The sequence below is a fragment of the Stylophora pistillata genome, chromosome 2, assembly GCF_964205215.1.
Source record: "Stylophora pistillata chromosome 2, jaStyPist1.2, whole genome shotgun sequence".
Taxonomy (NCBI): Eukaryota; Metazoa; Cnidaria; class Anthozoa; order Scleractinia; family Pocilloporidae; genus Stylophora; species Stylophora pistillata.
This window is the reverse complement of record NC_142520.1, coordinates 1809701-1822648: the sequence shown is the minus strand read 5'-3', so window position 1 is coordinate 1822648 and position 12948 is coordinate 1809701. Positions and strand designations below refer to the sequence as shown.

General features: G+C 37.9%; 3 protein-coding genes across 15 annotated transcripts in view; 2 read left to right on the top strand and 1 right to left on the bottom strand.

Moving 5' to 3' along the window:
* The window catches only part of LOC111340355 (WD repeat and FYVE domain-containing protein 3), a 47581-nt gene extending 42576 nt beyond the window's left edge, over positions 1-5005 (top strand). For all 6 annotated transcript variants that reach the window (XM_088747626.1, XM_088747628.1, XM_088747627.1 and 3 more), the window contains 8 exons: positions 480-581; positions 856-978; positions 1502-1561; positions 1681-2146; positions 2822-2927; positions 3243-3313; positions 3449-3572; positions 3775-5005. In XM_088747626.1, coding sequence (XP_088603752.1) covers positions 480-581; positions 856-978; positions 1502-1561; positions 1681-2146; positions 2822-2927; positions 3243-3313; positions 3449-3572; positions 3775-3886 — 1164 coding nt within the window. In that variant the 3' untranslated portion in view covers positions 3887-5005. The remainder of the gene's footprint in view (positions 1-479; positions 582-855; positions 979-1501; positions 1562-1680; positions 2147-2821; positions 2928-3242; positions 3314-3448; positions 3573-3774) is intronic.
* The window catches only part of LOC148736623 (solute carrier family 22 member 18-like), a 63637-nt gene continuing 54664 nt past the window's right edge, over positions 3976-12948 (bottom strand). For 2 of the 5 annotated variants that reach the window (XR_015996279.1, XM_088747676.1), the window contains exons 3-4: positions 7291-7392; positions 3976-6921 (exon numbers count right to left, since the gene is read on the bottom strand). Coding sequence is in view for 4 of the 5 variants with exons in the window: in XM_088747676.1 (XP_088603802.1) it covers positions 6871-6921; positions 7291-7392 (153 nt within the window). In the remaining variant the exon portion in view is untranslated. The other 3 variants (XM_088747675.1, XM_088747674.1, XM_088747673.1) reach the window with 3 other exon arrangements.
* LOC148736629 (WD repeat and FYVE domain-containing protein 3-like) overlaps positions 9356-12948 on the top strand; it is a 28328-nt gene continuing 24735 nt past the window's right edge. For 3 of the 4 annotated variants that reach the window (XR_015996271.1, XR_015996272.1, XR_015996270.1), the window contains exon 1: positions 9441-9715. The gene's annotated coding sequence lies outside the window, so the exon portion shown is untranslated. Of the gene's footprint in view, positions 9716-12948 lie in introns of all 4 variants that reach the window. The other variant, XM_088747660.1, reaches the window with a different exon arrangement.

Here is a 12948-nt window from a genome sequence, read left to right as displayed (position 1 = left end):
CGTTAAGTTGATTCGTAATAAACCCGTGATGATAAATCAGATACAATGGATTTCTCTCTACAGCGAGGATCGTGCATCATACGTATCTACAACCGCAGTTCAAAATATATGAACTTCATATATCCATTGTACCTCAGGAAATGTTTGGAGAAGAGTATGGAGAATATGCATTGTAATGTGATGGTGTGGGGTTAAACACTTTTAGTGTACTTGCCTTATGTAACGTGTTTGGTTTGTTCACCGAGAATGATTTATCTATATCTTCTTCAAGTAAAGACACCATCTTATTAATTAAGCCGCAATTAAAGAAATTTCAGAAAAGAAGTCTTTAAAAATTCAGGCTTCGAAGAAATTTGAAAGCATTCTTCCCAGAATACTAGTCGGTCGCTACTACTAACCGAGATGCGAAGGCACATGTTAAGGTGGAGGTGAATTTTGATAACATTTATTTGATTAGATTTTGACTTTATTTTTTGTAGGATCAGACATGTATTGTGTGGGACTTAAGCAAACTCACTTACGTCCGACAGTTGTCTCAACACATGGCACCGATCACTGCCATAGCTATCAATGATCTAACGGTATGTAAACAAGTCTCTGTTGCTCCTAGCTCAAATTTGTATCAATGTCTTCATCGGAGAAACTGTGTACCTACCCCACCACTAACGGTAATAACCCTAACGGTAACAGCCATAAACGGTAATAACCCTAACTTATTATCAGTCGACTGATATCGGGTTAGAGGAAGGTTAGGTGCGCGGTCGCTCAGATACGATTCAATGTAAGGAAAACACGACATGGAAATCCAAGTTACGCACTGACAATCTTTGGTTTCTTTTCCTTTGTTATTTCCAGGGAGATATCGCAACTTGCGCTGGTACTTATCTCTACGTGTGGTCCGTCAACGGGCAGCTGATTGTGAAAGAGAACACTTCATTACAGAACAACAACCACATACAGTGTTGCGCCATGTCAGAGGTACACCACGCAACATGCATTAAACTCATCTATAAGCTCTCCCATTTCTCCTTTCTCTTTTTCTCCGTATTATCTGTTTAACTTAGAAGTTGTAGCTCTACAACTTTCCCTGGTCCGATGCGACAAAGCTCTGCTCATGCGTCTTGCAACTCGATTTTTTTTTTCACTATTTAGAGGCCAGTAACGTTTCCTAACAATCCCCTGACTCCGTAGAGTGAGAGGTGATCATCTCGTAATTTCTCTCTATTATATCAACACACTATCAAGCAGAAAGGTGTCGAGAATTTAAATGAATGAACCAAATATGTGATATTTCACTGTCCTTTCCTATTACTTGAGAGAGTTCAAGCGGACTCTCTTACAGCGCAATAATGATACAATTTCAGTCAAACATAATCTGCTATTGTAAATCACCCACACGCTTGTTGACAACTTCTCTTTCTCAAAACCGCCTGACTTCTTCAGAACTCAATCTAGTCTTTTCCTTTCAATTGTGACTGTTCAATATTACGTCTTTTTACAGCTTTCTGAATGGGATGAAGAAAATGTAATTCTCACGGGCTCTATGGACGGTGTTGTACGGGTAACCATGATTTTGTTTTTCTCTCTGTTCAACCCTTTTATTGACTACTGGCTGAACTTCTTTCATTGAAAGAAGATTGCTTTTTTGAGCTCAAATATTTATTCGTCTTGTTGTTGCAGATGTGGGGGATCGAATTCTATGACGAGGCGGCGAAAACCCGCCGAAGTATGAAACCAGCGTCTCCGAAAACTGATGAATCATTGTCAAAGAACTCGGAACAAAAAGGTAAAGATGAAGAAGACGCACCGCCGGAGACTGGGGCTGAGGAATCGGTAACGGAATCGCGTTTAAATCCAGACTCCTTTCTGGCACGCGAAAACGCATCGGCCGATCAGAGCCCGCAGATTAATCAGTCAGTTGTTACCTCTGAACAAGCAGACCTTCGACCTGAATCGGCAAAAGAGACGTTGGAGGAAAAACTCGGCGATAACGTGAGGCTTACAGCAGCAGAAGATGTTGCGACGACAGAAGCAGTGGAGAGGAGACGTCCCGTGACACCTAACTTGCGTGATGAAAGTATAGACGAGGAGTACGTCATAATCACCCATAAAAAAACCTGCGATAGTGAAGACTTGCCTAAACCGGGTAAGTATGGAGCGCATTCCGGTTGAGTGTCATAAAACCAAAACCAAAACCAAAGTGACCACAACAGCCAATCAGAGCTAAAGAAAAGTCACAAGCAGCCAGTAAGAGCTTAGAGTGAAATACGCAAATTGTCCTAAGCGCGGGAAAACGCGCGTGGCCAAGTCCGGATTAGTTTTGGTGTTGAGTATGACTGCTTGGGAAAGTGGCGCGCGTTTTCTGGACCAATCACAGAGTGAAGTAAAGCAAAACCAAAGCAACTGCAGATTTCTTTCGACAATCAGCTGAAAATTGCTCCATAAATTCTTTGAACATTAGAAACAATTTTGAGTCTTTTATTAAAAAGCTGGAGGCTAGTTTATAATTCTTTATCTATTGTGTGGAAACATCTCCAAGATACTTTCTCCTTTGAACACTAGAAACAATTTTGAGTCTCATATTAAAAAGCTGGAGGCTATTTCATAATTCTTTATATATTTTTGTGGAAACATCTCCAAGATACTTTCTCCGACGACGTGACTGATGTTTCGACAACCGGAGCGGAAAGCATTGAACTCAGTAACTGACTTCCGCTCAGGGTGTAGAAACGTCCGTCGCTGACAGTAGTTCAGACGACGACTCTACACAATCAGCTGTTACTCTTGGATTCAAATTTAGTCTACTTTGTGTCATTTACAGTTTGGAAAAGACGCCTGATGCTCAGACATAAACTGACCATGCACACAGCCTTTGCTAGAGAAGATAATTCTGCTCCAGCAGCCATTACATCTTTACTTGTGTCAAAGTGAGTTTTAAGATTTCTATCAACTAGGACAGGAGCAACTGACTTTCTGTTCGATTTATCCAAAACGTGCCGACCATCTAACAAACGAAGAAACGAACAAGGAAACGTAAGAACGAACGAACCGTCGCACTACGAACAAATGAACGACGTACGAGCGAACGAACCGACAAACTACCAACGGAACGATTCACGTATTAACATCAATTAATACTGCCAGATATTTCGTTAGTTCTTTCCGTTGTCCATAGATATAGAAAGGACACAGTCACACTTCTTTTTGAATTTAATACCCATCGTATTCCAATTTTTTTACAGGGACCATCGTAAATTATTTGTTGGTGACTTCCGGGGGCGAATCTACAGTTGGTCCGTAACCGACGCCGTAGGTAGGGACCGTTCATGCTGATAAATGCATATCAATGCTGATCACGTGTCATAGACACAGAGATTCATGGAGTTTGTTGTAGTCAGTAACATACGGTAAAGACTTTTCGGTTGATATCTCGCGTATATTCTTGCAGGGCGAATGGCTAACCATTGGGTCAAAGATGAATTTGCTGACATTTGTTCAGGCTGTGGAATAAGATTCAAATTCATTGAGAGGCGCCACCACTGTAGGGATTGTGGGAAGGTTTTCTGTGCAAGGTAAGTGATAGTCCTTTGGCTTTGCTTTCTATAGGTTCGTCTTGTACTCAAGGCAGTTTTGGTATTCACCACCAGAATTTGTGATTTGCACGTGTTCCAGTTTAAAATTAAAGCAACTCATATTTTAGGACTAGTTTACCCCCATCAACAAATTCTTCTTAGTTTCTTATTAAAGAACATTTCCTGTCTCTTCGCTTTTCAGATGTAGCAGCTATGAGTCAGAAATAAGCCGTCTTGGGATCCATGCACCGGTCCGCGTGTGCCACTCCTGCTACAAGAAACTGAAAAAATCATCCAAGAAGGCCAAGAGCTAACGTCCAGTTCTTTGTTATTCATTCATTCAAAATTCAATTCTGTAGCTGGACTTGCCTCAAAATAGGATTGCAGATGAAAACTCAACAGCCATGATAAATACTATTGATTTTGTTATAATCATCATGTTTACATCACATTGAGCTCAGTATCTGAAAAAAAAAACTGCACACCTATCCCCCCCCCCCCCCCCATTAACCCAACCTTATTATCAGTTGACTGCTGTTGGGTCAGGGAAGGGGTGGGTCTGCAGTTGCTCAGATAAGTAGGCAATGCAAGCAAAAGTTTTTTTTTCTTTATTATTGCCATTGCGAATGAATGGCATGAACTTTCTCTCACCTTATGTTTGACGTATAGTGGGTAACATTTCTGTCACATAAGGTCATTAGAAGGCATGACAAAACACAACAGAATTCTTGGAGGAATTCTTACTACAAGTAGATGCCAACTTAGTGAACTTTACCACGCAATCATTTTTAGAGTTACAGCAGGATTTTATCATTTAGCTATTAGGAAGTTATTTTTTTTTTAATAATTTAGTCTTGATCGAACGAGGCATTTTAGAAGATACATATTGGTAATAATGCACAGCTTAAATGGACACAAACCCATCACATTTTTTCTGTCTAGAATTAGTTCAGTTTCGTTTGTTATTCATACAAGGAAAATTACTGAAATTGTATTTTCAACCTGTCATTCCTTATGAATGAAGGGTCAAATTAATTTAATGAGATGCCCAGACACAAGATCTTAACCTCTTCAATGGTTAATTTATTTTTCTCTGCAATGTTAAATTTCATTAGTTAAATAAGTCTGTGACACTAAAAAGTGATGTTAGTGTTTCTGTGGTGCCAGTTAAATTTCACGTAACCTTAAGTAGTGCATTGCTGTTCACGTGATATCAATAACATATAAAAATGTTGTTCCAATATTGAATCAATGTGGCAAGCAGAATGTGTGTTGAGGTGTTGTCTAGTGATTGATAATATATTTTGTAAGTAATTGAGTAATTATTGACTGATAAACTATATGTGAACAAGAGGAATTACTTGTAAATATCTTATTCTTCCTGAGAGCGCATTAAAATAAAGGCATGTATGCCTTTAAATTTAGCAGCCACAGACAGAAGTGTGAAGAAATATTTGTGTGTCTTAGTTGAAGGTGGCTGAACACAGCTTTTGATACCTGTGTTTCTCTCGCCATTTTCTTTAAAACTCTTGATCTCTCAGTCCCCAAAACTGGCAGCAAGTCAGTTAACAACACAAACTTTGTGTTTTTGATAGGTAAGCTGACGTGAGTGCCATTGCCATGGCAACATGAATAAATATAAAGAAGCCTTTAAAATCGGTTTTGTTTATTTGTACAAAATCTAGTCATTGGATTTTCTTTATAATTTGTATGCTACGAACTTGTAACGATACTCACAAGTTAACACCATTTTGCTAACAATTTAAAAGAGAGATCTTTAATTATCCCCCATTGAAGATTCACTCGATAATCTAGAGTTTCCTTTGTTCAAAATCAATGTTTTTCAATAATCCAGTTACTTATTTCCTAAAGTATTTTCCTGCCAATTTTCGTGAAATTTTAATGAGTGGTTCTCTAGACTTACAAAGGAGTTAAGCAGTGAAGAGAGCCTGCATGGCTTTAAGAGCAAAATCAGGAGAACGGACATGACTGTCATGATTGATGATGGATGCAAAAAATGTGCGCTCTGTAATAGTTGATTTTTAACTCTAGGACATTGATAAATAATTTTAACTGTTAATAGGTTAGGTAAATAATTCTGTAAATAGGTTCCAGATTTCTTATTTTTAAAGCTTTTACCCTGTGTCCCCAATTAGTGGTATGCGCAAGGTTTTCACGACACAAAAATAAAGTTCACTACTACTACTACTACTACTAGAAATAAGCATATTTCCGAGAAAGCAATTTTCCACTCAATCGCAATTTTTTTACTTACTACGCATGCGCTGCATTTAACTGGGTTCTTTCGGTAACGACGAAAAAGCTGAGAATTGCCGGGTTAAGTTTGCACTGTTAACTTTTGTAACATATCTTTGTAATAAAAGTTTAAAGCCCCCAATACACTGTGCCAACTATTGAGAAAAATAGCACAGATAGTGCGGGTACGAGTTGAGTAAATAAAATAACCGCTCTATTGACGGCATGTTTGTTTTTCGCAACCCTGAATTACATCAGCAAAAGTGTGCGCGAAAACTGTGTTCAGCCACCTTAAAGGTGAACAAACCCTGACAAATTTTCTCTAGAACTCTAAAAAATAAATTATGATACCACCAACCTGTACAACGGTTAAAATGTTAATGTACATGAAAATACTTAGACGTCTATATTTATACAGGATAGCCCCTTCAGTGTAGTGAACACTGGTATCAATGGGGGTCCTGTTACCCACCCATCCCATACCCACCTATCCCGCCCCAGGGGAGGACATCCATCACAAAGTAATCTCGTGCGTGGGAAATTAACGTTTCCTGCCCCTAACCTTGCAGGAGACGGGACCTCCATTTATTTGTACCTATCTGAGAAGACTAGAATAGTCTAACCATTTCTTGATGTTATAGAAAGGTAGCATATTCTTCTCAATTATTTTAAGACCCTGAGTGTTGGTCCGGCCGGGGCTTCAACCCTCGACCTCCCGCACAACAGTCCAGCGGTCTATCTATTGAGCTAACCGGGAGGCTCAAGGTCTACCAATATCTGTGAGTGAATCTTAAGCTTGGTAACTAAAATGAGTCTTTACCATGGTAAAATAAAAATATGGCAGCAATAGCATTGACCACAAGTCCAAGAGGCCAAATGAAGGCCAACCATAATTCTTGTACATGATATTCCCCATGGTTGGCGAAACGGTTCTTATAAGGGAGTTGGTTGCCATGGAGAGACCTAACACAGCACCTGTTTTGCTGGCTGTGACACTAAGTCATCACTGATGTTGTAATGACATTCAATGTTGTCCCATCAACTACCATTGAATGATCACAATACAAAATTGGTAAATGTCTGTCGCCATGTACTGCAATGAAATGATTGAATAGAAAAAAAAATACATTAAAACTTCTGAAGTTGAAAGCAAAACTTATTGCAGCTGCAATAAAATTTTTGAGGGCAAAGAAACACTTGTGTGAAAGTACTAAAAGTACTAATAGCCTGCTCACAGATTAAAGATTCCTCCAATTTTAACTTAAACCTCAACATTAGTAGAGAAAATAACTGGACCCAGTTGTATAAAGAGCAGATAAGTGATAGCAAAACATACTGCACCATCCATGGGATAGAGAATTATCCAGTGGATAGCATTATCCAATCTGTGAACAACCAGGACCTTGCCTTTTTCCTGAGGGGTGTTTTCTAACTTTTGAAAGCATTTCACCAATTTCCTTACCAAAAGCCCATAAGCCAATGCTATCACACAGATGGCACCTCTCAACAGAAAAGGCTCACTAAATCTTCTTGACAAGATACCCACAATAAGTCCTTGAATAACCTAGAGGCAAAAACATGAAGAATGAATAATTCGTTATTATTGACCATGATTTGTAAGAAGACAAGTGACTAATGATAAGCATCATCAAAGAAGCCTGTTTACAATAAACTACGTTTTCTCACAGATGGAAAATGCCTTCACTGTCTGTCTTTGTCTCAATCATTTTAATCCCAGCAGTGACCAAGACACAGTTACTCCTTACCATATAAATACAATACCAAGCAAAGAAGTAATGAGAATAAAGCAAAATTTCAATTAAAGGATTATTAGTTGATGTTATACTAAATTATCCACACTAACATCATAAGAATCCAATGCCAGACAGTTAGGAGAATTACTCATTAGATCTCGACACTGAAAATGTCCTGAGTAACAATAAGTGACCATCTGTTTCATTAATAATTTAGTGTTGGATCACTTAATAATCCCATAATTGACATTTTACTTTATTCTCATTGCTTGTCTGCTTGATATTGTATTGATATTGTAAGTGGAAATTCTCTCTTGGTCACTCAGGAGTTAAACAGATCTTGCCTCACTTACAATTGAAAGTCCACCAACATAAGACATGACAAAGCCATCGTGCTGAGGCTCCAACTCAAAAAGTTCCATAGACACTAAAGAGAATTAACATAAACTGAAAAATTCCAAATGGGATCCCTGTGATGACTTTGATGGTTATCAAATATAACACAGTAGGTATATGTAAAAGTTCCAGGATCTTTCTGATACAAAACACACTTTCAGGCTGTTCCTTGTTATCTGCAAGAAAACAAAGTCATTATGCCGTAATGTTGATAAAAAGCTTTTCCCTTGCAAACTGAATTCCAATTCCCAACTATGCAAATAAGGTCTGATTTGAAAAGCTTGGAATTACTGCGAATTTCTGGGAAAGGAAGGTTGCAGTTTGTTGAGGACTTGGAATTCCTAGGAATTTTCAGCTATACAACCTACCTAGAAGTTAAGAAAGGAAAATTCTTGGGAATTTCTGGGAATTGAATTTGAGGCAATGTAAATAACCCTGAAGTCCAAATAATTCCAAGAAATTCTCAATAACTTGAATGTGAAGGTTTTAAGGCAAGGTGTAATTTTAGAGGCATGCTATACAAAATGTACCAAGAGAAATACATACATGCATATGCTTATCATAAAATTTATTATTGAAACTAGGTTTTAGTAATTCTTAACGTTAACATGCATTTTTCATAAAGCAGCGGTCAATTATGTTAAATACAAATTGGCAATTAATCCAGTGCACTCACATCACAGATTTGCTTTCCAAACTCAAAGACCTCTTGGATTCCATGATCATGAAAAGTTTTTAATTGTGATAGAAAATGTCTTATGTCCACAGATGTGCCAAAATCATAAACCAATCATAAACATGGGAACGCTTCGAACTGTGCATATCCATTTGTAGGCGAGAATTCCAACGCCACACTGTAATCGCATATAGTCGCTTTTGTCTCTTGTACAAATGTTTCTTTGTTGTGAGACGCACTTGACTCTATTGGCATCTGACTGCTAGTTCAGTGGAAACGACAGACTATGGAATCGAGATAGCTGTGTTAGAACGTTTTGTTGAACGCTTGCTGCGGTCAAACTTTGTTCATTTGGGTATTGGTACACTGCGATCATCTAGGTATCTCTCATAGTTTCTACTGTGGTATCCATCTGTAACAATAGCGAGGATAAAACACGTTTGTAATCACATTTAAAATTGTGATTGCCTTGTGTTATTTTTCACCTTTGCCGTGAACACAATTGGAGTGGGTTTTGAGTCTTTGTTTCCTCGACATCTTTTGGCCCCAAATCGTGCATTTGTAGTACGTTCGATTCTTGTCGATTATTTCTACATAGAGTGAGTTCACATCACTATTTATATCAACGTCAAAACGTGGATCCTGAGGTATCAAATCGTCCAAATGCAGAGAACCTGTCAGAAAAGATAGTATAATTTATGCGGGCTTCTCTTGAGACTGCTATCGGGCAAGCCAGCAGATTCTCAAAGTGTCCACGTGATCATCCCGTGATCGGAAACAAAGAATATTCCACTTGGCGCTCATCTTTGAATGTACTTTTCATCGGTTGATCGCTTGTGCGTAAAGTTAATTCAATTCTCAACTCTCTAGATTAATTTTATAACATCTCTAAAGATGGGTTTCACCGTTGATCAATGGGAAAACGAGAAGCGTGAGTGTTGTAAATGAAAAGCAAGTCGTTGGCGCCGTGGAGTTAAAAGAAGGGACAACAGCTGACATATCGAGTTGTACAAACAAGGGTCGAGCGGCCATTTATAAAGCTACGATTTTGAAAGTCTGTGGTAAGTACAAATTGCAATATTCGGTACGTGATCAAAACTGAGAATCGAATCGGTCACTTGCATGGGACAGTTTCATAAGCTTACGCCGCACAATGAAATAAATTTATGGGTAAGCTAAAGTTTCAGGATTATTTTAGTCATTTTCGAATTTATTGTGAAAATTCACACCTCTTATTCTGAGGAAAAAATTCCCAGGAATTCCAAAATGCATTTCGCAAGGGTTGGTATATATGTCTCTTCTATATGCCTCATTCATGGGAGGAAATTTGGGGTTGGGCCTTGGTGTTATAACCTGAGAAATTTTCTTTGTCTGTCATGCTAATTTTTTCTCGTGGATAGGAGAAGTACATGTACAGGTGGTATGGGTAATGTGAGGATTGGATATGCATATTTTCTGGCATTAGCACTGCCTTGGCAACAACAACAACAACATTGACTTTATTTTTTTAAAATGAAAGAAATAAAGGCTTTTGTAACCCGCAGTTAGCAAAGCTATTCTAGGCGGGCTACCTAAACAGACACTGTATAGGCTCACACACACACACACACACATGCACGCACACACACACGCAACAATGAAATAAATAAATAAATGAGCAAATAAAAATAAATAATAAATAATAGTAGTAATAATCATGTTAAAGGTTTTAACTGAGCCAGTCACACAAGGGAGTTTTTAACAGGTCAAAGAGAAAGCTAATCAGTTGAAATACAAATATAAGCTAGAAAGGTCAAGGTAGCGCAAGTCAACATTCATACATTCATCTCCTCAATTTCAAGAATTTTCAAAAGCAAGTGAGTTAGCTCACGTTTAAAAGGTGCTTTCTTTAGCTTACGAATTTCAGGGGGGATGCCATTCCATATTTTCGCACCAACTCTAGAAAAGGAAAGCAACTGATGATTTGTTCTCGCCTGTTTTATATAAAAGCTTCCAGCTACTGAGAAACGAGTAGAGTAGGAATGAACCTGTTCAGAGTGAGTAAAAAGTTCAGAAATATTGAGAGGAGCACAGCGATTTCTGATGTCATGTAACAGAGAGGCAACCAATTTGAAGTAAAGCATTTTTATCGGTAGAATTCCCGAACGACTAAAAAGAGGAGCACTGTGAGATGTATAATCGGAAAAGTGCATTAGACGAAGAACCCGCTTTTGTAAAATGACGATTTTGTTTAGATGAGTATTGGCGGCTTGGCCCCAAGCAACGAGACCAAAGGAAATATACGGTTCAATGAGCGAGCGGTAAATGTTTATAAGAGTAGTGAGCGGTACCAAGTGTCTTAGCCTTGCAACAATACCGATACCTTTGCTTATTTTCGTGGAAATGTAGTTAATATGATGCTTCCAGGAGAGATTACCGTCAATGAGAACACCTAGGTATTTAACATATGTCTTACGTTCAAGAGATACCAATTGCTCCGAGTTATTATCAAGTATTTTAAGGTTTACTTCTCGGTATAGTTTGTGTTGATAAGGATGAAAAATAACGAAATTAGATTTGGATACGTTAAGAGATAATTTATTTGAATTCAGCTATTCACACAACTTTAAAATCTCTTCATTGACGACAACTTCAAGTTTCTTTAGATCTTTTTCTGCATATAGTAAATTGGTATCATCAGCAAATAGGTAAAAGTCAAACTTTTTAGAGGAACGATGCATGTCATTGACATAAATTAAGAAAAGAAGCGGACCAAGTATAGAACCTTGAGGGACTCCACACACTATTCTCTCTTTGCTAAAGACAATAGAACCGATTTGGGTTGATTGCATCCTAACAGACAAGTATGATGAGAACCAGTCATTAATCAATCCTCTAATTCCATAATGGTGTAATTTATGCAACAAAATCAAATGATCAACTGTGTCGAAGGCCTTTTTCAAGTCAATGAAAATGCCACAGGAATATAATTTTTTATCAATGTTGTTTTGAATTGTATTTAGAATATCCAGAATTGCATGTTGAGTTGAGCAGTTCTCTCTAAATCCATATTGCGATGTGAAAAATATATCATTTTTATTTATAAAAGATTTTAGGCGTTTGTACATTAGTTTTTCGAATATTCGATTAAACACGGACAGTAACGATATTGGGCGATAATTGTTTGGGTCAGTTTCATCATCCGCTTTATAAATTGGAATTACTACAGCATGCTTTAATTTGTGGGGATAGATACCAGTTGAAATGGACATGTTCATTAGTTCAGCTAGGGTATGAGATAAAGCTTGACGTGCGGACTTCAAAAGACGAACTGGACATGAATAAAGTCCGTAGGCTTTTTTTGATTGAGTACTCAAAATTTCCATTTCAATTTCAGTAGAAGTGACAGCGTCAAAGAAGAAAGAATTGGTGTAATTTGAATTCCCTAGGTAATCCTTAAAGTCCCTGGTGGATAATGGTATGCTATTTGCAAGTTTAGGTCCGACAGATGCGAAATGATAATTCAGTGCATTAGCTATTTCTGATTGGTTTTGTGTTGTACCCCGGTTGTCTGGAAGCTGGAGCGACGATACGAGCTTAGTCTTTTTGTGCTTATTAATTAAAGCGTTAATCCCCTCCCAAGTTTTTTTCATATTATTTAGGTTGCTACTAAAATAGGATTGATAGTAAAGTCTTTTACTCTGGCGAGTAAGGCTTAAAATTGTGTTCCTGTACAACTTGTATGTAGCCGTGTCACCAGAGTAAAAGAGATCGTTCTTAATTTTTATTGATCTACGTAAACCTCTAGTTATCCACGGTTTAGATAGTTGCTTGGCCTTGCGTTTTGATACAAATTTGAGAGGAGCATGTTTATTAACAATTTTATTCAATCTGTTGTAGAACGAAGAAAAGCGTTTGTCAATAGAGCCATGGCATTATTGGAAGAGCATGCATGCATGCATGTTATCAAAGATCAATGAAAAGTCATTGTTGATTGTAAATGAGCACTGTTTAAGGATGACAAAATTTGTCACGATAGTGAGCACTGGTTTTGACAGTAAGAGCAATGGACTGTGGCTTAAGGGGCCTTGGTTTGATATCTGACTGGGTCAGTGTGTTGGCTTCTTTGACACAATATAATCTCATAATGCCTTTCTCCACCCAAGAGTATGAACACCAACGGGTATTGTTGAACTGTTCAGCTGGGTTCATTAACTCTTTCACTGCCACGATCTTATTAGTAATTCTCCTTACTCTATGTCATACAAATTTTTTCATGTTACTTTGGAGAATTTTGAATTGGATCAATCAAAAA